General features: G+C 44.0%; 1 protein-coding gene across 1 annotated transcript in view; it reads right to left on the bottom strand.

Annotated features, from left to right (window-relative positions):
• Positions 1–4,842: 4,842 nt before the first annotated feature.
• BARX2 (BARX homeobox 2) overlaps positions 4,843–22,139 on the bottom strand; it is a gene marked incomplete at its 5' end in the record, with an annotated part of 27,597 nt that continues 10,300 nt past the window's right edge. The window contains 3 exons of the mRNA XM_003212671.4: positions 4,843–6,134; positions 6,854–6,938; positions 9,698–9,992. Of these exons, the coding sequence (XP_003212719.3) occupies positions 5,883–6,134; positions 6,854–6,938; positions 9,698–9,992 (632 nt within the window). The remainder of the gene's footprint in view (positions 6,135–6,853; positions 6,939–9,697; positions 9,993–22,139) is intronic.

The following is a 22,139-nucleotide window of genomic DNA, read 5'->3' as shown; positions in this document are numbered from 1 at the left end:
CAAATGAAGGGGAAAAAGTACCATTGTATTTCCAGTAATGAGAAGCATGGACAAGAGGGGAAATAATTTCTCTGAGTCATGCTCCCCACCCTAATTGAAATATGGAGAAAAGGATGATGTTACAGATTAGCTGCATTTAATTTTGATCATGTAGAAATTCCTATGTGCAAACCCAGCTCTTTTCAGGTGGCCGGGGCTCCAGTTCTGTGCTCTCAGTGAGGGCTGCAGAGAGCTGCTGCTGTACAGCCCTTAACCTGCAAGGGATCAGTGTCTTGGGAATGGGATGCTCTTGGAGCTGTGTTGCATCCCATTATTAGTTCAGGCATGGGCACAGCTGCAGCAGTCACTTTGCATGCAGACAGCAGCAGCAATGGGCTTGGGAGCATTAGTTTGCTGAACAGTACCTGAGGGCCAGAAATATCTGCAGGGATTGTCTGCACCCTTGCAGCCTCAAGGAAGAAGCCCTGCTGTTTTCATGAGCCTTTACACCTCTTTCTTTCCTATGACTTCTGCAGAGTTCTGCCATCCCACCATAACTGCAGGGTGATGTGATGGGAGCAGCCACCCAACCCTCCTGGTTGTGACAGGAAAGGATGCTGCGGATAATTTTCTCCCAGGGGTTTGCTTCTTGCATATATACAAGGATGGAATGACTGAACTATATAGGAAAGCTGCTCTCAGCTCTGCTGTACTCAATTCAGCTGCTGCAATAGCCTCTCCAGCACCTTGCAGGACACAGAATCTCTGTAGCTCAGCCCTATCCAAACCCCACCAGCTCACTGCATGCCTGTAAGAATCCATCCAGCATCATAACTGGGTACCACAGCTCTGATAGAGCCAACAGTAGTTTTCTCTGGGCTTCAGTGAGAGCTGGGCTCTGGGTGCACTGACAGGGGCAAGGACTTCAGCATCCAGGATCCTGCTGCTTTTGCCCCCTGACAAGAATGCTAGATGCTCTTTGGAGAAAGACATTGATGGCCCACGGATGGGAAATGCAAAAGGCCCCAGATATTTTCCCATTGTTTTTTCTGGAAGGGTTTGGTTCATTTGGCTTTTAGCAAATATCAGAAATATTTGCCCAAGGGGTACCACTGCTTCCCCTGGTCTTGGCAGTGCTCTGGCATGCTCAGCAGACTTCTTCCCCAGGAAATTCTGACTTGTGAAATTTCTTTCTGAAGAAAGCATTTCTCACTAATCTCTGGGGAACAAAAGCTCCCATTGCTTGCAGGCTGCCCACGTCCAGGATAATTTCAGGAATCTCTCTCAGTGAGTAACTCTGTGACTCTCAATTGTATGAATAACAAGTGCTTCAGTGTTTCCAGCAGGTAAAGGACATGTCAGAACAGCCTGGAGGGGTTACACTCTCTCCACTGGCAGCAGCCAAGCAGCGCACATCTCCCTTTTGGCACCTATGGATCCCAGCATGATAAGAAGCTTCCTTCCTGTTACTGCCAAGCTAAGGTGTAATTATTTCTCTGTGTTGGGACAGTATGTTCAAGATGAACAACATGGGAAGGAGCTAGAGCTGGGGAAAGCCTACTCTGTTCTGAAGACTGTTGCCCCCAGACCACTTATTCTAAAGTTTATGGTAAAACCTGATAAATTCAACCTAGTGGTACCACACCTTAAGGTGGAGAAGAGCAAGTTTCTCACAGGATGTTCACATTCAACATCCCAGATTCCAGATCTATGCTTCAAACCAATGTCTTTTTCAAGATGTAGATTTGGGCTCAAATCTTGTATTGTAGTATAAATGTAATCCAAATGTTCTTCACTCAATCACATTTTAATTATACAGTGTAAGAGGAAACTTGTGAAAAATCTGTAATACATTGTTCATTGCCTCTGTAGTTAAACCCCAGTAATCAATCTGCCTTTACACAGCCAGAGCTTTCTTTATTTATCATATCTTTTTCTAAAGAAAGTCGAATTTTCAAGAAAATTGCTTCCTTTCTGGTTTTTATTTTTCATAGTTTGATTCAGTTAAGCTTTCCAGCTTTTTTCCTTTCGCATCATTCTCCCCTCTTTGTTCACCCATAGCTTTCTTACTTTCTTTCTCCATTTTCTTCCTGAAGCAAGTGATGGAAACAAAGGGGAACTGAAAACCCACCCCAACACCAATGCTTTTGTGCCTGGGGCTAAACCATTTTTTTTTTTAATACTGGACGACAGCCCATTCATCCTTTCTGAGACCTGGGGGAAACATACCATTTTGCAGGATGAGCTCAGTGCTTTGCAAAATTATCTAAACGGTGGGTACAACAAAAGGTGGGTCTCAGCCAGAACTCCGGATATCAGCGCTTTCCATCCCTGTAGGGGAGTCTGGATTTCAACATCTGGGCTTGTTTCTTGCTGTTAGGACTGGAAGCCAAACGCCCCTGAACAGTCGCAAGGCTCAACCCCAAGGGCATCTCTCTGATCTGACCCCCCTGATAAGTGACGAGCCACTCTAGGACAGGAGGTGTTGGTACCTGGGAGATAGAACCCTAAAAAATAGTGTTAAATCATTAATGTGGAAGGTTTTGGCTCTGCAAAGAAGCTCTTAGGTCCCTCATTTCTGAAGTCTCCTAGGGGGAGACTTTTCATGTTTCTCCCGATCCCAGGAGCACAAAGCCAACACAACTTGGAGTTGGGCTTGAGAGATGAGCATTGCTGCAGAGCACAAGTGAAGGCTGACCTTGCACAGCCATGCTTTCCGCAGCCCAGTCTTGAAGCCTATCTGAGCTCAGCCCAAAGTGAAAAGGATAAGTGTTACTCAGTCGTCTGTGTTCCAGTGAGGAACACCTCCTTCCAATGGAGGAGAGTCCTAAAACAAGAGAAGGATCTGTTGTCTACTATCAATGGGTGGGATCAGCGTGTTCAACTCCGCCAGAATTTGTAGGTGTTTTTCTCCATCTGCAGATGTGACACAGAACAGAGAAATTGGAAAAGATTTACCCAAGAGGTAATTAAATGGTTTTACCATTTATCCCCTGCTGTTTTTGTTCCATCTTGACATACACATTCTGAACAGGCTTTCCATTCAAGAAGCTCTCAGCAAATTCAGTGAAAGTAATTCAGAGTAAGCAAGTATGAAACAGCATTTAAGAGAGCTAATTTTGCTCTTCATCGCATTGAAAAATAAGACGCTAAGATTGCTACTCATCCAAAAGAGGAACAAAAACATCTTCAATGTCTTATGGACTCATTAAAAACTAGCCCAGGCAGCTAGAGTATTGCATTCTCACCCAGGTTGACTCATAAGTGATTAGAATGGGATTAACAACCAAAAAAAATATCACTGGAATTGTTCCCACTGTGAAGTAGGGTTGAGTCAGAAACAATTATTTTCATCTGGGAAGTGGGAAGTGACATTTCCCCAAAGCTCTTTGCTGGAAAATCACCAACTTTGCTCGTGATTTAGAAATTCATCTTCCTTAGAATTTTCTAAATTCTGTAACTTTGAATTTCTCTTTTTCCTCGAATAGCACAGAAACACCAAACACCACCTCCTGCTCCAGGGAAAGAAAGCCATTTTTCCTGTTTCTATATTTCTACCCCATCCTCATAAAAATCCATTAAAATTCCTCAAATTAGATAAATGCACTGGCTATCATTACAAAATCCTACATCTGTTTTCTACTTTGTGAAACATATTTTGGATGAAAGAAAGGGTATACGCTGACAATTAAAGTTTCCAAGATGCTATGCTCAATATCCATCTCCAAAAAGCTATAGAAAAATGCACTGGAGGATATTTTTTCCACTTTGAAGTCAAAGAAATCAGGATATCTTTGATGCTCCCCCAAGGAGAAGCTGTTGGCTTTTCCTATTGGTTTTGTTTTTTGCTGTTGTTTATGGAATGATGTGCACACAAAATCTGATGGTTTGGTTCAGTGCCCCCTCTTCTTGCTTCCAAACCCTGTGAACTCCAAACTAAGTGGTGCAACCCATTAGAAAAATTATTTCCAGTAAATTGCTCCCTTCATCCTGAGTAATACCGCACTTAAGACTAGTAGAAACGTTTTATTTTGAGATAATAGTGCTGTTGCTACTATCCAAGAACAATACCTGACAATTATACAGTTCATAGACCATCTAATCTCCTTCTTGTATAAACAGGCCAAGGGCCTTTTTAAAATTAAATGCCATTTCGAGTCCAACAGATACGGTTAAACTAAAGTTGTTTTACTTTAAAAAAAGACTTCCACAGATAAAGAATCTGCAACAACACACAGCATCATGACTCCATCCAACAAGGGCCAAAATTCTGCTCTGCCATCCCTGCCTCTCTTTAGGCCTGTCACGAATTTGTTGGGGTTCTGTGGAAAGAACAATGATTCCAAAACTGATCTCCACGTGTTTTAATGGCAGAAGAAACTCTTCGTAGCGCCCAGCCCCTGTTCCCAACACAGCAGGTAAGTGAGAACTCTTTGGTCTCATTTCTACCTCCAGGTAAAAATGCCAAATGGTGTAACATGCCTGAGATTTTCTGTTTCTTACAAAACAACATTGCTCAACTCTGGTGGATGTTTTCTCTTTTTTTCTTAAGATGCACTGAAATCTGTAGAAGCCTTTTCAGACAGGGTCAGAGATGCCCATTTATTAACTAGATGTGCAGAAGGGGAAGTGACAAACCAGCAAGAACACCCTGAGACACTGCCCTGCACCCAGTGACAAGGTGACATGGGCAGCACCCTCACCTACCTCAGCAAGGTGCTGCAAGAAGCATGCACAGTGCCTCCTGCCCAGGAGGGTTACAGGAAGCTGGATGAGTCCCACGTTCTCCAGGGTTTGTTAGAACGAATGACCTAACCCAGAAAAGTCTGCCTAGCATTCTGGAAGAGAAACAACAACAACTGGTTTGTTTATATATTTCAGTTTTAATTAAAAAATAAAGGTTATCTTAATACATCTCTTGCAGCCTTTGGGCAAAATGCACCCTTAACAAGACTTTAGGAAACACGATGCACGTCTATTCTTGGCACACATCTTAAACAAACGCGAACTTTCCGCAGCAACTTCTTAAATCCATCCTTCTCCCAAAACCCTGGAAACATTTAAATGTTCTTTAAAAATCCTAGAAAAACTAGAAGTGGGCCCAAAGCAAAAATCCCAGATCCAAGCGTTCCAAAGCTTTTGGAGCAGACTCAAATCCAAACCCTCATCCCCTTCGATGTTTTATCCTGGATCACTGCAAATTTACAGACACGGCACCCAAATAACCATGAGACACGAAATCTGAGTGCTGACCTGGGTATGAGTCTCTCTTCAGAAGCTTTGGTCTCTTTACTGGGCCAAAGCAAACCCATGTGTCTGAACTCTTCCCCCAAAATGTTTAAGTTGGGCCCATCCCTAACAGAAATAAGTGCTGGTTACAAGTCGAAATGGTGCTGTGAGAGCTCCCCATTTCTTTGCTGTCCCTGATCCAAGACCAGGCCAAGTCCATTTGCACTACTTTTAAAGGCAAGGATAAAGCCAAGCGAACACACGGAACCCTCCAACACAGCTGAACCACTACACATCTGCCTCCCTCTCCAGGAAAGGAGCCCTGGCCTTCTCCTTTATTTGCCAGGAGCTGTCTGGGGTTTCTGGACACGTTTTTTCTGGAAATACATCCAGGCCTCCATCGTTCTCTGTGGGAAGGCATACATGTGCCACTGCTCACACTGGACATCTTTGTTCCACCGTGGCCCATGATGGCTGATTCCCAAAGGCACAAAGTGACCAATCTTTCAACTTATACACAAGGTCTACATATATATATATATATATTTATATATATATGTACACACCAACAATTACATACATATTTAAATATATATATATACATACATATATATATTTGGTTTTGGTTTCCCTCGTTGCTTTTTCTTTTTTTCCCTTTCCCTTCTCTTTTCCCTTTAACTTAATGGCGTAGCCTCCTCTGAGGAGGGCTCTGGTATATGTTCTGGAGACTTTTCTGTCTCCAAAGAGACTTCTGGCTTCTCTTCTGCCACTTTAGGCTCCTCGGGGGCTTGAGATCCCTCCGCCTCCTGACTCTGAGCCTGGCTGTTCATTTTCTCTTCTGCTTCAATTTCCTCTGAGGTGGGAATGGAGTTTTTCTTTGGACGGCCTTTGGGCTTTGTTGGAGCTTCCTGCCCACCTTTCAACACCTGGAGCAAAGAGAATAACAGTCAGATCAACCTGAACTTCACTGCTGCGAGGCTTCCTTTAGAGAGAGGATGAAATGTGACCTGCGGTCACCATTCAGCTTCAGAGAAATTCCCTGCATTCACTGAGTGAGTTCAATCATTTTCTCATGTAACTAAAACTAAATGCAAAAAATACCAGCAAGGACACTCAGAATTTAGATGGAGCCATCTGAGCCAGTTTCTACAGCAGTCCCAAAAGTGGTCTGATCACTCAGTCCTCAACATTACATAAAGATTTTATGCACAATTCAGACCCTTTCATGAGCATTTGATCTATTTAAAGCCCAAGTAAGAACATTCAAACTTTAGCCAGGATTGCTTCTGACTGTCTGTTCTCTTGCCAGTTCCACTTTGCCTTCTAAATTAGCATTTAATATTATTATGCCAAAAATGCAGAGGTACATAGTTCGGTTCTTCCCTCTGCTCTAATTCCTTTCATCCCTCAGCTCCACATTCTTCCTACTGCTTGTTGTACCTCCAGCCTACCACTTATGCTCCAATGTGAGCTTTTTATAGATTAAAAAAAGCACATTTCTAAGAAAATTGTAGGCAAATTCAGCAAGAAGAAAACAAGATTTAGTATAAATAGACACAAATCACTGATGCTACACCCAGCTTCGGAATCCATTCTTTCCAAAGCAGTTTGTAAGGACTAAGAGAAACAGTACCAAACCCCTTACCATTTTCTTCCACTTCATCCTGCGGTTCTGGTACCATGTCTTCACCTGGAGCTGGGTCAGCCCCAGCGACTGCGCCAAGTCGAGCCTGCAAGAGAAGGCAAACACTATGAGGAGCTGACAGAGGATGAGAAGCACCCAGATACCAAGGGCAGCCAACCACACAGCAGCAGGACTGCCAGAAAGGATTGCTTTGCTTCTCCCAGAGTGTAAAGATAGTTGCTGTTATGGAAGAAGAAAGAATGGTTAAGGTGTCCGTGGACAAATGGCAAACTCTACAAGTCTCGAAGGTTTGCCTGCTCTGTTTCAAACGCAGGACTGCTGTATGCTGACTGCTGATGCTCCACATTTGTGCATGAGGCAGGGAGCTGCTGGTACACAGCATTCCTGAAAAATAAGTCCATGGTGTCTGAAGCAACCATGCAAGAAGCAAGACACCTGGCATCAGTCTGGCTGTGAAAGCGTTGCTTTTTGTATCATATTTCATCTTCACTACCTACATAATGAGGATAATGATACTTTTTCATTTCTCAAAGAGCAGCAGTACATCTAAATCTATTAATTTCTTATGCATTGTGCTATTATAGGCAATTTAAGCTTATAAACGAATTTATTATTTGCGTGTTTAGCTTAAGGGTATGTGTGGCAGACAGCCCATAATCCTGATTCATCCTCCGCATTTCTCCAACCTGTGCAAGTTCATCTGAAACCATTCATTATTTCTATATTAAAACTCAGGATATGAAGCAAATGCAGCTCAGGCTAGCTCTTTATCCTTCCCCACAGGTGATGGTACCATGCATCTGGCAGTGTTGTAATGGAGTTGCACAACAGGCAGAGTTGGAAATCCTCAGCAACTCCAGGCAAGTGCCCCACAGAGTCACGCAAATCCCACAGGTGGGACAGCCCAAACCCAGAGCCACATTCCGAGGTGTTCTGGTGACTGTATGAGCTTTCTGACAGATATTTCCCTATTTCTGCATGGGAGAAAGCACACTCGTCAAGGCCAAGTTGTTCATAATAGCATTTCTGTTTCAGCTGGGCTCCTCAGGCAGTCAGGCTCACTCGTGTATTTACAAACACCTACGCACCCCACACCAGCTCTCTGCTCACATACACACTCCTGGCTTCATGCTTTTCTCCACTTCAGATTCCCTGCTGCCTACGCTTCTATACAATGTCTGTGTGATATCCCATTGACTTAAAAATATTATCAGTGTTGTCTGAGAATGTGGCGGAGGCATTATTGTATCACACTGCTCTCCTTTACTACTAACAAACCAGGTGCTCTGTATGCCCTCTAACCAGCACAATCTTGTGTCTAGGCCAAAAGCTGCTGGACTGAACACAGATCACAATCCATTGCTTCACCATCACGTTTCCAGCCATGAGTTCAGAGAGAGAAACACTGCTTGGCTAGCTTGACATAATGCATGTTATCACACTCTGATTACCTGCAGCCAGTTGCCATCTCTTGCCACACACATTACTGTAGTCAGCATTGCCTGGAAACCCAAGGAAACAAACAGGGGAAGTGGTGCAGGGACAGGAATCGCTCACCAGGCTCTAACACAGACAAAGCCAAGAAACAGTCATACTATTAAATTAATTTACCAGCCCTGAGTGCTTCATCAATGGTGTCAACAATCTGCTTATGTGACGCTGGGAGGAGTCACTACAGGAGCATTAGGATCGAAAGCTGTATGAGACATTCAGACTAGCTCTTGAAATTCGGTCTAGCTGTGATCCTTGGCTTTGGTGACAGGCAGTACAAGTTGAGTGTGCTGACTTCAAAACCATTTTAAATATTGGGATTCTGCCATCTGTGGAGTTCAAGGTCTGGTGAACCTTTCAAACCCTCTCTAGCTTTACAAACTGAATGGGAATTGGACAAGGCTTTTTCCTGTAATCTAAATTTGCAGAGTAGCATTTAAAGCCTTTAAAACAAACAAAACCTCTCCTTATTACAGTTTGTCTATTTGGTATCAATCAGTCCCTGAGAATTCAAGATGGGGCAAGGCAGCCTTCATATCTATGCGTCCCAGGCTCTCTCCCTGCTGGACAGACCACTAACTGCTCACTGAATTGCTAGCCATGTTTGTCAGATGAGAGCTAGTTCAGCAGCAAGCTGAAGCTACAGCCAACCTCCCAGCTGCCACAGAGACAGAGCCATCCACCTCAGCATCCCAGCAGGAAACCAGGCTGCATCTTTTCTCAAGGGTTTGGAGCAACAACGGGAAAGAAGAAAGAGGCTTTGCTCAGCTTCTTGCACATCTCTGAGCCTGGATGCCTGCTAGCAGGCACGTCTATCACCAGACATTTCCATTGATACAGCCTGTTCGTGTCATCTTTGATCCCAAGAGAAGTTAGCCTTGAAATTTAACCAGGTCATCTGCCCATGTCCTCGGCCAACAGCAGAGGCATCGCCGTGGAGCTAGAAAGCAGCACATTGCAGCCAGGGAGCACTCAGTATGGGGACAGCTGAGCAGGCTTGCTTCAACCCTTTTGCTCCCTGTCCTTCTCCTAGTTTAGGAAACAGTATTTTCCTGCTCCTTTCTAAGCATTATTTATAGCCACATTCAGGCCTGCAGATAGTTTCAGCTGTGTCTGGCTGTCCCCAGGTTGAGGAGGGACAGAAGGGAGCTACAGATGTGCACAAGGCGTTAATCCCAGAATGTAGAAAAGGGAGCAACGAGCATTTGAACGGACTGCTCAGATAAAGCAGTAAACCAGATGAAGACAAGTGCATTCTGCACAGCAAAACGACTGCAGTTGGTGGTAGATAGTGGAGAGCCCGACCTGCGATGGGCTGCTTGGATCTCCCTCCCCAGCCCAGCGAACTCCTACCTGTCAGGTGTAGACAAATACTTCTGCTTCTGGAATTTCTTCTCCAAGCCCATCAGCTGGAGCTCTGTGAAGATGGTCCGACTCCGGCGTGGCTTTTTTAACCGAGGTGTGGGCTGCTCTGCCTCTGACTCGCTGCTGCCGTGGGTCTCGCTGGCTGGCGTCTCTGAGCTCGCAGTCGCTGAGGTCTGGGCTGGCAGCACATGGGAGCTGGTGGCAGCTGGAACGAGGTGAGGGACCACAGAGGGCTGCCTGGTGATAACGGAGATGAGAGGATATGCCCTCAGAGAAGGGGACCCTGGCAGGGAAGAAAGCAGACAAAGGTCAATTCAGTGGTAATATGGATGGAAAATGGGAGCTGTAGAGAGATTTCTCTCCCAAACTGTGTTTCTTCACTACCTCTTAATTCTACATCTTATACCAACCATCTGATACCAGCCCTAAAAGCAAACTAGCACTTCTGACCCAACACTTCAGTTGGGGATGGCAAATTTAAACAACCTCAGACGCTGCAGGAGTTTCTGATTCCCTTCTAACCTTACAACTATGGACAGATTTCTGCTCAGCCTTAGCCCCAAGAAAGTAAATATCCCTTTTAGGTCTCTGGGGCCACGCATGGGAAATGTACCCTCATTCAAAGATGGCCACTGCACTCAACTCTGCAAACAACCTCCAGAATCTTGGGCAAGCCACTTTCTCACTCTGTGCCTCAGTTTTCCTCATTTGCAAAATGGAAACAATTCTCCTTACCTGCCTTGCTGGTGGTAAAACACGGATTAAAGCTTAATGTACATAAAGTATTCCGAGATCTTTAAGATAAATGGTACTGTGGAAAGGAACATATTACACCAGCAGGCCTGATTATGAAACTCTTAGTATGAATCACCACTGATGAACATAATAATCTATAGGCCTCAATGAGTCTATTTTAGCAAGTAACTCTTCACCAGCAGGAGAAAGGTGTTGCCAGCCTGGCCTGCTGCTGACCTATATTCCCCAGCATGAACAGTTGTGGGATCACAACTCAGGTCCCAGATAAAATGCCATGAGGGGTAGATCAGAGCCATGTGTCTTCTTGGCTGGCACTTCTCCCCACATCTGCTTCACTCACATCCAGAATGCAGCCACTTGCAAAGCAAGCTTGGAAAACTTTGCCATTACACCAGCAAAGTAGGAACAGTTTGAGCCTTGCTTTTCTCCTCCACATCTTTGCAACACCAAAAAAAAAAAAGAAAAAAAAGAAAAATATTTTCCACTTGCATTAAATTTAAACTATTTCACTATTTCACTTAAACCATCCAGAAATACCCGAGAGATGAGACCAGAATTGCTGAGCCAACAACTGCTTATGGAAAATGTATCTGCATTTTCTTTCTGTGGGTTTCTTTCAACCAATGCCTGTGCAGTTCTACTATCACCAAGCAACCTGGCAGATATTCTGCCTTGATTTGGCCACCTCAGTGGCAGCTCTAAGAGCATAAATCAGGGCTGAGAAAGCCTCCTGTGCCTCGCAGTACCAGTTCTGCCCTCAATGATATTTCTGCACCCATCAACACCAGCCAGCTACAGACTTCCTCCCATGTTTCAGCTAAAGTGACCTAAAAGGGTCAACCTCAACTACTGCTCCAGTTTACGTGCCACAGAGGACTGGACTTAACCTTCTTGTGTCCCTTAGGGGCCAGGCGGTGCTGGTTCCAACCTTGGCTATTTTTGCAGGGCAAAGCAGTGCTAGCTATGAGAGAAGCAGATGACCCTGGGGTTGCTCAAGTGCTGAGCACCTGAAAGAGGGGATACTTTTTCCTAACTGCTCAGCAGTCAGCAACTGCGACCTGGCCAAATGCTCAGAAAAGCTCAGTGCATGCTTATTTTTGGTGCCCGCGTCAGAACTCTTATTTACTTACAGCACTTCTGAAACTGCTCTTCTACTTCTGGACAAGTGGTGGTTTGCAAACTGCTAAGCTGCTGTGAGCTCCAAGTGGTAAACAGATTGGTGAGGCTGCTGACACCAAGAGCTTTCTGTCTATTTATCACATATGATCATAAGAGAAGCCTTTGCTTATGGCTTGACCCCAACAGTCATGAGAGTGCTTTTAGAAATGATTGTAAATAATGGAAGCATCAGCTGAAGTGCAGTCCGGCCATGTAGAAGGCTTCTCAGCTTTCTGTGTGATAAGGGCACAGATGGGTAGGACAGAGCAAGGACAACATGAGGAGAAAAACCTGGGGTTCAAGGCTTTCTATGGAGAAAGCTGGAGGTCAGAAATGGGCAATGTTTTAGCAGCCTCCTCTCCCTGCAGTAAGGACAAAAAGCAGAAATAGCTCATCTCTGCATTGCTTCTGATCACAAAGAAAATGAGCAAGTTCAGTCTTGTTCTGGATATAGTTATTCCAGAGTTCAAAGGTGGCTGATGCTGAGCCAGTCCATTGGGTCAAGGTACACTATTCGTATGGCTTAAACCATCCATACAGTTCTTACTCTGATAAAGCTTTGGCTTCCAAACACAACAGTATCTGAGGCTAGATCTCCATTTCACATCCCCCAGAGTCCAACAGTATTTCTGGACTGCCACAGTATTGTAAGAATGGAATAATTTCCTAATCTTCAGCAAATTAAATGCTGGCAAGCAGCTCTCATCTGCTCAGCACTGTTGTGACATGCTCTGTCTTCCACAACGGAAAGGAGCAGAGATGGAGCATCTTCCTTTTCAAACTTGCCCTGCAGAACAGTTTCAGCTGAATGCACACTTTCCATTATCATTTTACAAACACCTTTTCCACTTCTGACCCACTACCCTTTTGTACTTGAAACCCAAACAGCAGCCCACATGAACCACGAAATGAGGAATTTGTTCTCTACCCAAGCAGCACAGCACGTGTTCTGATGTTCCCAGCTGAGATACGAGAAGGCAGCACAACCCAATGGAGAAGCTGCCACAGATTTAGGATTCAGGAGGTCATAAGGAGGATGACCTCTTAAAATGTGGTTTTGTACGAGAAAGTCCTAAGTTCCAGCTCCTCTGCTGGGATGCTTCGATTAAACTTGTGGCCACTAGACATGATGCAAAAGGGACACCACCACTGAGCTGTATCACATAGCAAACGCTTTAATTAAATATAAATACTTCAAACAAAACGTTTTCCCTTCTTTTGTCCCTTCCCCCTCCTCCCTGGCTTACTTTCAACCCCATCAGACAGAGACTAGAGGGAAGAGAAAAGGGAAAGCACTAATTAATTGCACTGTTTGACTGCCGGCAATGGCAGAACAGTTTTCCTCCCAGGCAAACTCAGCTAATTCTGTTTTGGAAATAAAGAAAAAGGAAGGGAAGATTTATGGATCAGCTCCTCTTGGCAGGTCAGCCATGCTCGGAGGCAGAATGAAATCTCACTCCAAATGGGCTGCAGTGAAAGGTAAATAAAAAGAAAATGAACTTACGACTTAGGAAAGTCTATAAATCTGCCTTCTTCTGAGTGTCAAAACAAAAGGCTACCAAGAAGGAATTGGGTTTGTTCAGAAAGTTCCCTTTTGCTGGAGGGCTGGGCAGCCCATCGAAAGGAAGAAGCAAGCCCTGATCAAAGCAATGGAGGCAAAAGAAGCAGAGTAGTGTTCAGAATAAGTTCAATCGTTACATGCTCACTGTTCTACTTTTAACATTCTCCTTAAGCTCTGCATTATGAATATTAACTGCAAGAAAGCAGAATGCATCAGGTTCTTCCCGAGATCAGCGCTGTGGTTCACCAAGCACCATACAAGTTCCTGGGAAGTAAAGATAAATGAAAGGAGAAGAGCAGTGAAGAAGAGAAAAACACCTCCTCACTGGTGTGCCATCATTAACTGATGCTCAAATCTGAAGTTCAGAGATGAGCTGGGTGGTGTTCATGCCATGCAGTTTGGTGCTGTGCACAGATCCCTTGGCTGTTTCTAGAATGGGAAGCAGCACAACCGTGCCATGATGAGACTGCACCTGAGCTAATTATGGCCTGAAAAGAGGTGGGCTAATTAAACTGAGCATACGGCATCAACAGCTTGACAGATTCCAAGACCTGAGTTGGTGTTTTTGTGTGGTGTGGCCTTTAAAACATTGCCACAGATGGTCTTTCACAGATGCTACCCCCACTTGTATGCTTTCCCAAAGGGCACCTCTGGGACATTCTGAAAACTTCCAAAATCAGTTCCAAAGCTCAGCTGAAATGCTTATTAGCCAACATCTCCATGGGAATGGTGTCATAGAGGCTGCAGGGAAAGCTAAGTGCAGCACTGGAGCACAAAGACTGGTGGTGTTCCAAAAGAGCATTCAGCAAAGTTCCCTGGAGGAAAGAATCAGAGGCTGCAGGCACAGCGCACACTATATTCTATTTCCAGTACCATTCAATAAACCTTACTAACCTGACCAGGGCCATAAGTCTTGCCAAAGCTAAATGCAACTCAGCTACACAGCAGGAAGACTGGGCAGCCAATGTCTTCCTTCCCTCAGGGAGAAATGCAGACCCAACTGATATCCATGGCAAAGCAACCATCAGCTTCCATGGAGCCAGAACTCCACCTGTATGAGTCCACAGGAGGAAAACAAACAAAAATTAGTGCAGCTAATTCTAATTCTAGTGAAGCAAAAACGATCCTTTATAGGGTTCTCCGGTTAAAGAACGATTCTGTAAGAACCGAAACCTTCCGTGGTGAGCTAAGACAAGATGAAAGCTCACTCAGGCATTTTATTTTGCCTTCCCTGACACATTGGCTAAAGTCACTTCCCTGTTCAACCACATTTTTTGAGGGGTTGTGTTTTCGTCTAAGTGTGTTGCAAACAAAAACCCTGATGTCTGTGAACATCACCCATTGTAATACTGAATAAAACATGCTGTAGCTGGAAAGGGCTTTTCCCCAAGGCACCTCTCACTATGGAGGTATCCAGCAGAGAGCAGAGGTGGACAAACCTGCAGCTGCGCTTCCCCAGCTGTGGGCACTTGGGTCTGTGGTTGAATTCAGTCATTTAGTTCCAAAACCACAAGGGAAATTAGCTGAGCACTTGGAGCTGTGAGATCCACGTTTCCGTCTCATACCTGTCTCCATTAGCAATTTATCAACATAATGATTCAATATAACTTTTACATAATAACAGTAATTAATAAGTTTGAGTCTGAAGCATGCATGCCGGAGGCCTTCACAAAAAAAAATTAAAAAAAAAAACAACTAACCAGAAAGGTAATTAATCTTTACTTAATAATGATATTTGATATTTGTACTGTGCTTTTGTACAACTTTATGGCACCTTGCACACAGAAAGTAATTGCTTATGATGAGCCCAAGAGCTTCCCTGAGTGAGGACTCGTCCCACTGCCAGCTGTAGGACCAGGACCCTGTCAGATCCACACTGAAGAGGAAAATTTGTAAATAAAAGAGGATTATTATTATTATTTTTTTTTCAAATGAAACATTTAAAGAATCTCTTTGGCCAGTGCTCAAGAGATCCTCTGAGCAAATGTGAAAGCGCTCTGGCATAATTGGTGGAAGATGAATCAAAGAACAAGCACCACTTTTCTATTTTGAATTATCCTGCCTCGCGCACTCCCAGGGCAGCCTGCCTCTTGGAATGAATTCCCCCTTGACTCATATCCACCTCTTCAGGAAACCAAGCACGGCTCAGAGAGGTCCCACTCTTTGTCTGAGGCTACAGGAAAGTGTGTGCAATCCCACATCTTCAGCAGATGACCCTTTAAGTCCTACCATGTAGGAACGGGGTTGCTCTGAACACAAGCAGATCAATCCTCCCACTGCTTGTAAAATGGATGGGACCAAGGCCATCACAACTGGAAACGGTTCCAAGCAATGGGTGGGTTTGGATGGGAATCTCCATTCCAGACCCTTACTGTTGGGACTCTGAGGGAGTTTTAAGACCAGGCCACATTAGTTCCAGAGAAATAAACACAAGCACATCTCTATAAACCACAGAGCTCAGATGATGCAGGAGAGATACTGGGATACAAGCCACCAGCTCATTTACCATATCTGCATCGAGGGACACTTTGGCTCCATTAAGCCAACATCAATTTGAAGCTCTTGCTTTTGAACTAAGTCATGTCAAACACTTCAGCCAAGTGTTTCCTCCATTACGGATGATAAGACTGAACTCCAGAGCTCATCACTCACTGGACCTGAATTTAGAAAGCAACGTAGCCAAAAGATTACAGAATCAAATAGCGAGGAGAAATGGATTTACAGGCAGTCTCTGGTCTCACGGATGGAGGAGAAGCACTGCACCAAGGTGACCCAGGTCTCTGGGTGTCTGAATTGGAGCTGCAATGTATTTGTCTTTACTGATGGCAGCCAGATGACCAGACAGCTCAGGACATTGGGGAGAACTGTAGGAGGCCAAATCCCAAACTCTATACAGATGGTGTCACCAGTCAAGGAGCAACACTTGGATGTAAGTCTAGAAACAGATAATCAGAGTGAGAGGGCAGTTTAATGGAAGGGTAAGTCATGTTCCCTAAGTATCTCTTACTGGATGCTGTCCAAGATATTAGTCTACAAAGATTTTGGTCTGACACATTATGACCATTCTTACGTTCTTACACGTTTGATAAATAAATCTGCCTCCTCTCAAGATTTCAGAGTTTCTGTCCAAGTTTAAATGCATAATGCCATGCATGTGTAAATCAATCAGTCCTTTACTTCCTGCTATGTTAATTATTATCACAACATGCATAAGCAAACACTAGCCTTGGACAGCAGACTAGCCCTGCACACAAAAGCACTCTTCAGATTACTCAAGCCCACCCTTGTGCGAGCTCCAGCAAAAACCTTGCCATAAATATCACCACCTCTTCCTGCTCTGAGCCTTGAAAACATTCTGGTGAGTGACACGTGGGAAGGGAGAGAGTTCAATCGCTTCTAAGCACCAAACTGCTTAAATTTTGCACGCTTGATCTTTTGGAAAATGCATTATTCTTCTCAGGACAACAGTAGATCAGTCTTTCAAAAGCAGATTCCCTCCTCTATTCCTCCACACCGAAGTGAAAGGAGGACTTCAGCAAGTACCAGTGCTAACCTGAAAGACACTTGTCACACTGTGGCAGAGCCTTTGCCTCTTAGAATCTTGGCTTATCTCAAGGGTCACTATTAATAATCTTGCTCCCATCAGGACACATTTAGCAGAGAGGCTGGTCTCACTGGAGCTGTGCATATGATTCTTTGATTTTCCATCTGCCCTCACAGAGAGAAAACTCATCTCTGTTTCCTCTACACACAAAAATAAACCCTGTGGACGATTTGGCTGAACAGCTGCACTAACAATGCAGTTTAGATAGACTGGAAAGATACATGAACAAGCTGCATTCAACCTGTCTATCCTGTGTGTCTGCCAGTTCAGCAATTTCTCCCCATGCTGGTGGCTAGTTGAAAGGAGAAACACTGATGGAATAAAGCTAAACATAATGTTCATCCCAGTATTCATCCCAAGAGAGCACCTTGGAATAAGGATTTCATCCAAATGTGATTTTTTGGGTTGAAGAAGCTGACAAAGACTTTGCCACAGCTTTGCTGCATGGCACTGCTTATTTTATTCCCTCCAATTGAAACAGCAGCATAATCAGGTCGCCCCATGGACGAAAACTTACCCAGACAGAATGAATCAAGGAGAGCTCAGCTTTCACTTTTTGGACGGGGGAAAAGTACAGCTGAACTTCCAGCTCCCAAAGCAGCTCCCTCAACTTCTATAGGACTGTCTACATTATATTGAAGTCACTGCAAGAACCTTCAGATGTACGGCTTATTCACCACCTCTGCCTGCAGCTGGGACAGACCGAAATGTACTCAGGACACTCTCAGTGGTTATCCCTGGTCTCCAGGCAGTCTGATACTACACTCAATTCAACATCTGGACTTAATCAGCCTGCTCTATGGTCCAGGAGTCAGTGAGGACAAGGAAAACTACATTCACTGCTACAGACATCATGGAAAGAGCATGTCAGGCTGCAGCATTACATATGTATTTTCACCTCAAAGTACAGCCTGTGGATGAAAGCATGGGGAGAGCCAGAGAGGCAGCCATGGAGTTGGTCTGGAGAGGGGAAACGGGGGCTAAACAATAAGTCTGCACCAGACCCACAGCTCAGACATAGGAATAGCTCCCAATGCAATACCAGACTGAGATAGAGTTGTTAAGACTCAGCCCATTCACTTCAGTTTTTGTTTGTTTCCCTTCTAGCTGAAGCACAAACAGGTTTAGCTCCTATTTCTATTCATCTCATCTCAAAAGAGCAAGCAACAAAATGTCTCGAGGAGGGCAGTCTCAAAATGGATGCACCCAGAGTAAGTAGTTCCATGAGAAAAATGTTGGCCTTAGAGTTGCAAAGCACTTGGGCTGCATGCAACCACTTACATGTCAGAAAAGCGATGACAAGGTCTCCTCTCATCTACCAGGCAGCCTATGCACAGCACTGTTAGATGGATGAGCCAGAAATTCCAGTTGGTGAGCTCTCCAAAGTTCTGGTCTCCAGAGAACACGCTCCCTCACTCATGCCAGACACCATTGTGCTGTTTTTTTTTTTTCTTGTTCTGATAGGAACTCAGCCAAGGAGACACTGTTTTATATCTCCAGACAGATACAGATTAGACTTAGGGTGGAGATTGGCCCGAATTAATCATAAGAGTTCAAATTAGGTTTCTACCGGTGCACCAATTCTATCAGCTTTATTGCTATTGCAGACAGAAACCTCAGGACATCCATTTCAGACACCTCCAATCCAGAACTACAGACACACCCCCAGACCAGAGATGTGGACAGGAGACCCTCCCTCACCCTCAGTTTGGAGGGGTTTGAGTCCAAGCTCCGGTTATCGCCCATCTCTGGTTTTCATCAGCACATCTGTTTACCTCTGACTTTCCTATGGAATGCAGCACTGCTGTGTTCCACCGTCTGTGATAACCTCATTTAAATACCAATCAGAGAAGTCAATGCACAAAGACAATGCAGTGCTTTCTTCCCTCCACACGTGTGGGCGTACGATCCGCGCCAATATTAGCATCAGCTCCAGGATAATGGGAGATTGTCTCATCCCCACCGTCTCTACTTAATCTCACTTGACTCATCCAGGACCAGAAGAATCAAATTTTGATCACTGAGATACAGATGAAGGGGAAGAGGACTCTGGCATAGCATTCCCAGCCCTGGCACAGCTTTGATGCTCCATCTCCAGCAGATCCCCAGCTCTCACTGGACTTCTGTTTTCCCCACATGCGAAGTGAGGATGATAACATCTACCACACAAAGCTGTTGTATGGTCTGGAAAGCACTCAAACGGAAGCCACAAAGGGGAGGCAGAGGTGTTATTATCTCACACCTAGCTAAACATATTTCCCATTAATAGATTGCATGAGCACTCTTTTGTGTCATCCAATTACGAAACTCCTTAATGTGCCATTAATATATATGTTAATAGTGGAGCAATGCGTGTATCCTGTTGTTGTGCAAGCAGCAGTGTTTCCATGGGAACTCCTCCAATAACAGGCGTATACAACGCACCATTTTTAAAAATCAAATTAATGTTTTTTTAGTTCTAAAGATCTAAGCCTTCTAAGAATATCAGGAAAGATATTCAAGCAAAGCTCAGCTATGGCTGCCAATACAGAGACAGCCGAAGGAAAGAGGTCTGAGGGGAATATCTCTGATGATTCTCAAACACCAGCATTGCCAGATTCCTTTATGTGGCACTGCTGGGGTGAAACATCACAGATTTATTATTCCCATGCTCTCCCTGCACACAGCATAAGAGACTTTACGTTCTCAGTGTTCTCACTAAGCTATGAGTCAGTAAAACAAAGCAAGACTGACTTTAAGACCCTTCTAAATTCGTAAAGCTTCAGTCTGACAACACATTCCTACCCCATTCCAGCCTTCAGGAAACAAAAAAATCTCTGCTGAAAATAAAAAGTCCTGCATTAAAACAACGCTCTGCTTGCACATCCGCCTCGTGCCTCTTCCACACAGTACAGAGAGGAGGAAGGAAAAGCACATCTTATCATTTATTTTTAACTCCGTGGGGGTCACTTTCCATTAAGTTGTTGAGAAGAAAACATACTCCCACCAACACGTTAACATCTCATTTCCAGCACTGCTTTGGTAAAGAGACCAAATAAAAAATAATGGCTTTTACAATAAGACATATCATCCGTCGTCAGCATGTAAAACGCTGTCATTAATCACAGAAGCAACCTACTTATTATAGGTATTCAAGCACTGGCAATGCAAATGCTTATAAAACAGGGGCTCCTTTCATAATTCCCTGCCCTTGTCTCTCAATAGTTTAGAGGATTAACCCTTTTACAACAAGGGATGGGCAAACTGGTTTTGCCTAATTCCAAACCAACTTGACGTCATGGGTTCAAAAGTTCGACCTGAACTCAAACATCAGATGAGTTTTGTGCAGATGGGAGCCAGAAAGAATGAGTTTGAGGAGAGAAAAAGGAATAGAATGAAAGAGTTCACCTGAAAACACTGCATGACATGGACAGAACGAAAAAAAATGTATAAGAGAAGGTGAAAGGATACAAATTGCCAATGAATGACTGAAATCTCTGCAAAGTGATACAAGCAACTTTGACTTAACATCTAAATAAGATTTGTATGGAAGCCTCTTCCATCCTATAGACTTCTCTCTGAAGGGAAAGAAATAGAGATTTTCCGTGCGTGCTTAATTAAGCCTCACGAAGAGCGCAATTAAGTGCATGTAAGTCCATGTTGCAATCCCACTGGCTATATATTCCTTTGGACTTCCCTTCCTTTCTTAGCAAAAGTTTTTACAACACTTTGCGAAAGTTTGTAACAAGCCACTGTTCCCATGTAACTAATGGGAAAGATAGGTCCTTGGCCTCGAATTGTGAGCATGGGATGGAGCTGGGTGAAGGCAGCCAAGCCATGGAGCAAAATCCTTGGCTGCCCCACGGCTTTGCAAAATCCAGCTCCATTCAGGTGTCCCTGCTCACAGACGTGTCCCGAGCTGCCAGATAAATGAATGCTCAGCAGAAAACGGTCACACATTTGCAGTCTGATGCAATTCCTTTTCTTTTCCTACACGCCCAAATGTTCTCCTGACTTGAGGGAGTAAATAACAGTGGGGAAATCAGGAGGCACTGAGAAAGGCAACGTTTGGACATTAGAGGTCGAAATGTGCAAGCCTCAGTGGTTACTGATCATGTAAAAAGTGAGACGTCTGAATGAAGGAGGGAACCTCGCGAAGCTTCGAATTTTCTCTCCAGTTTAACCAATTACTTTTCACACACTGACATTTTGCCAACAGCTAGGCAATCATTTCCAATGCTGGCAGCAACTGCAGGAGGGAAAAGACTTATTGCTGGCTTTGGGGAAAACAAACATTTTGGGATTAAAAGAATTAAAAGAATACGTTTTAAGCCACGTTAAGGCCAGGTGCTGGGAACAGTTTCCTCTGGATGTGTTTTTTTTTTTTTCCAATTAATTAACTAAGCAGCAACAGGCAATAGCAGCTATTCCATTACACTTTCCCTCATTGGTAGCAATTATTCAGTGGATACTTTGTAGGGACGACTGGTTTCAGAGCAATTGAGTTACATCCTGGTAAATCATCAGCAAACACTGCAGAGCTACTCAGAAACTCAGCAGCAGCTCTGCTTGTTAAAAAAGATCAGAGTTTTCTCAAGATAATTCCTCTCCAGGAAATGTTTTCCTTCAACCAAAGTCTCTGTCAATGCACTGTGATGAATGGCAGTGCTTTTGGTGTCCTGTAATTTACTACAGTGAAGCACCATTTTTATTTTGCAGGTATATACTCAGAGGCAGAGTAATGCAATCAGCAGATAAAAGCATCACTTTTTCCTTTTCTTTTCTTGCAGAAGATGAGGTTAAGATCATAGCTGAGTTAATATGAGTCAAACGCATTGTGCCTAAGCTGTCCTAAGCAGCTGATATCTGTGAATACATCAAGGTAATGCTCAGTTTTTAAATTGCTGTCAACTGATTTTAATGCATTTTTACAAGTTGTGACATGTCTCATCATGCTGATATTAAAGAGGGAGAAAATAAGGCACGGATCATCAGGCAGTGACAAAGTCAAAACGAGAATCCTTGCCTTCTCCCCCAAACACCACAAAGCCACAGTGATTTGACTACAGCTCTCGAGTGTTCTGCACTGCTTTCGTAGCTGCGTCTTCATTTAATTGTGAGAAAGAAAACAGGAGTATTTTTTCCTTAAATGAAGCATGTGCCATAAAATCCCTGCATTAATGGCAGTTTTATTCCACTTTTTTTCTTATACTAACACTATTGAATTGGTCTATTTCATGGCTGTGAGCTCTTTGGAAAGTGTAAATGGGAGCGATTAATTGATCTTGCTATTAACAGAAAAGCCTGGAAGACAGAAGAGGACATAAAAAAAGGTGAAAACACGAAAACTGCAACAGCACAAAAAAGAAAAA

This window comes from Meleagris gallopavo, chromosome 26 (assembly GCF_000146605.3).
Source record: "Meleagris gallopavo isolate NT-WF06-2002-E0010 breed Aviagen turkey brand Nicholas breeding stock chromosome 26, Turkey_5.1, whole genome shotgun sequence".
In the NCBI taxonomy this organism is placed as follows: domain Eukaryota; kingdom Metazoa; phylum Chordata; class Aves; order Galliformes; family Phasianidae; genus Meleagris; species Meleagris gallopavo.
This window is presented reverse-complemented; position numbering and strand designations above follow the sequence as displayed.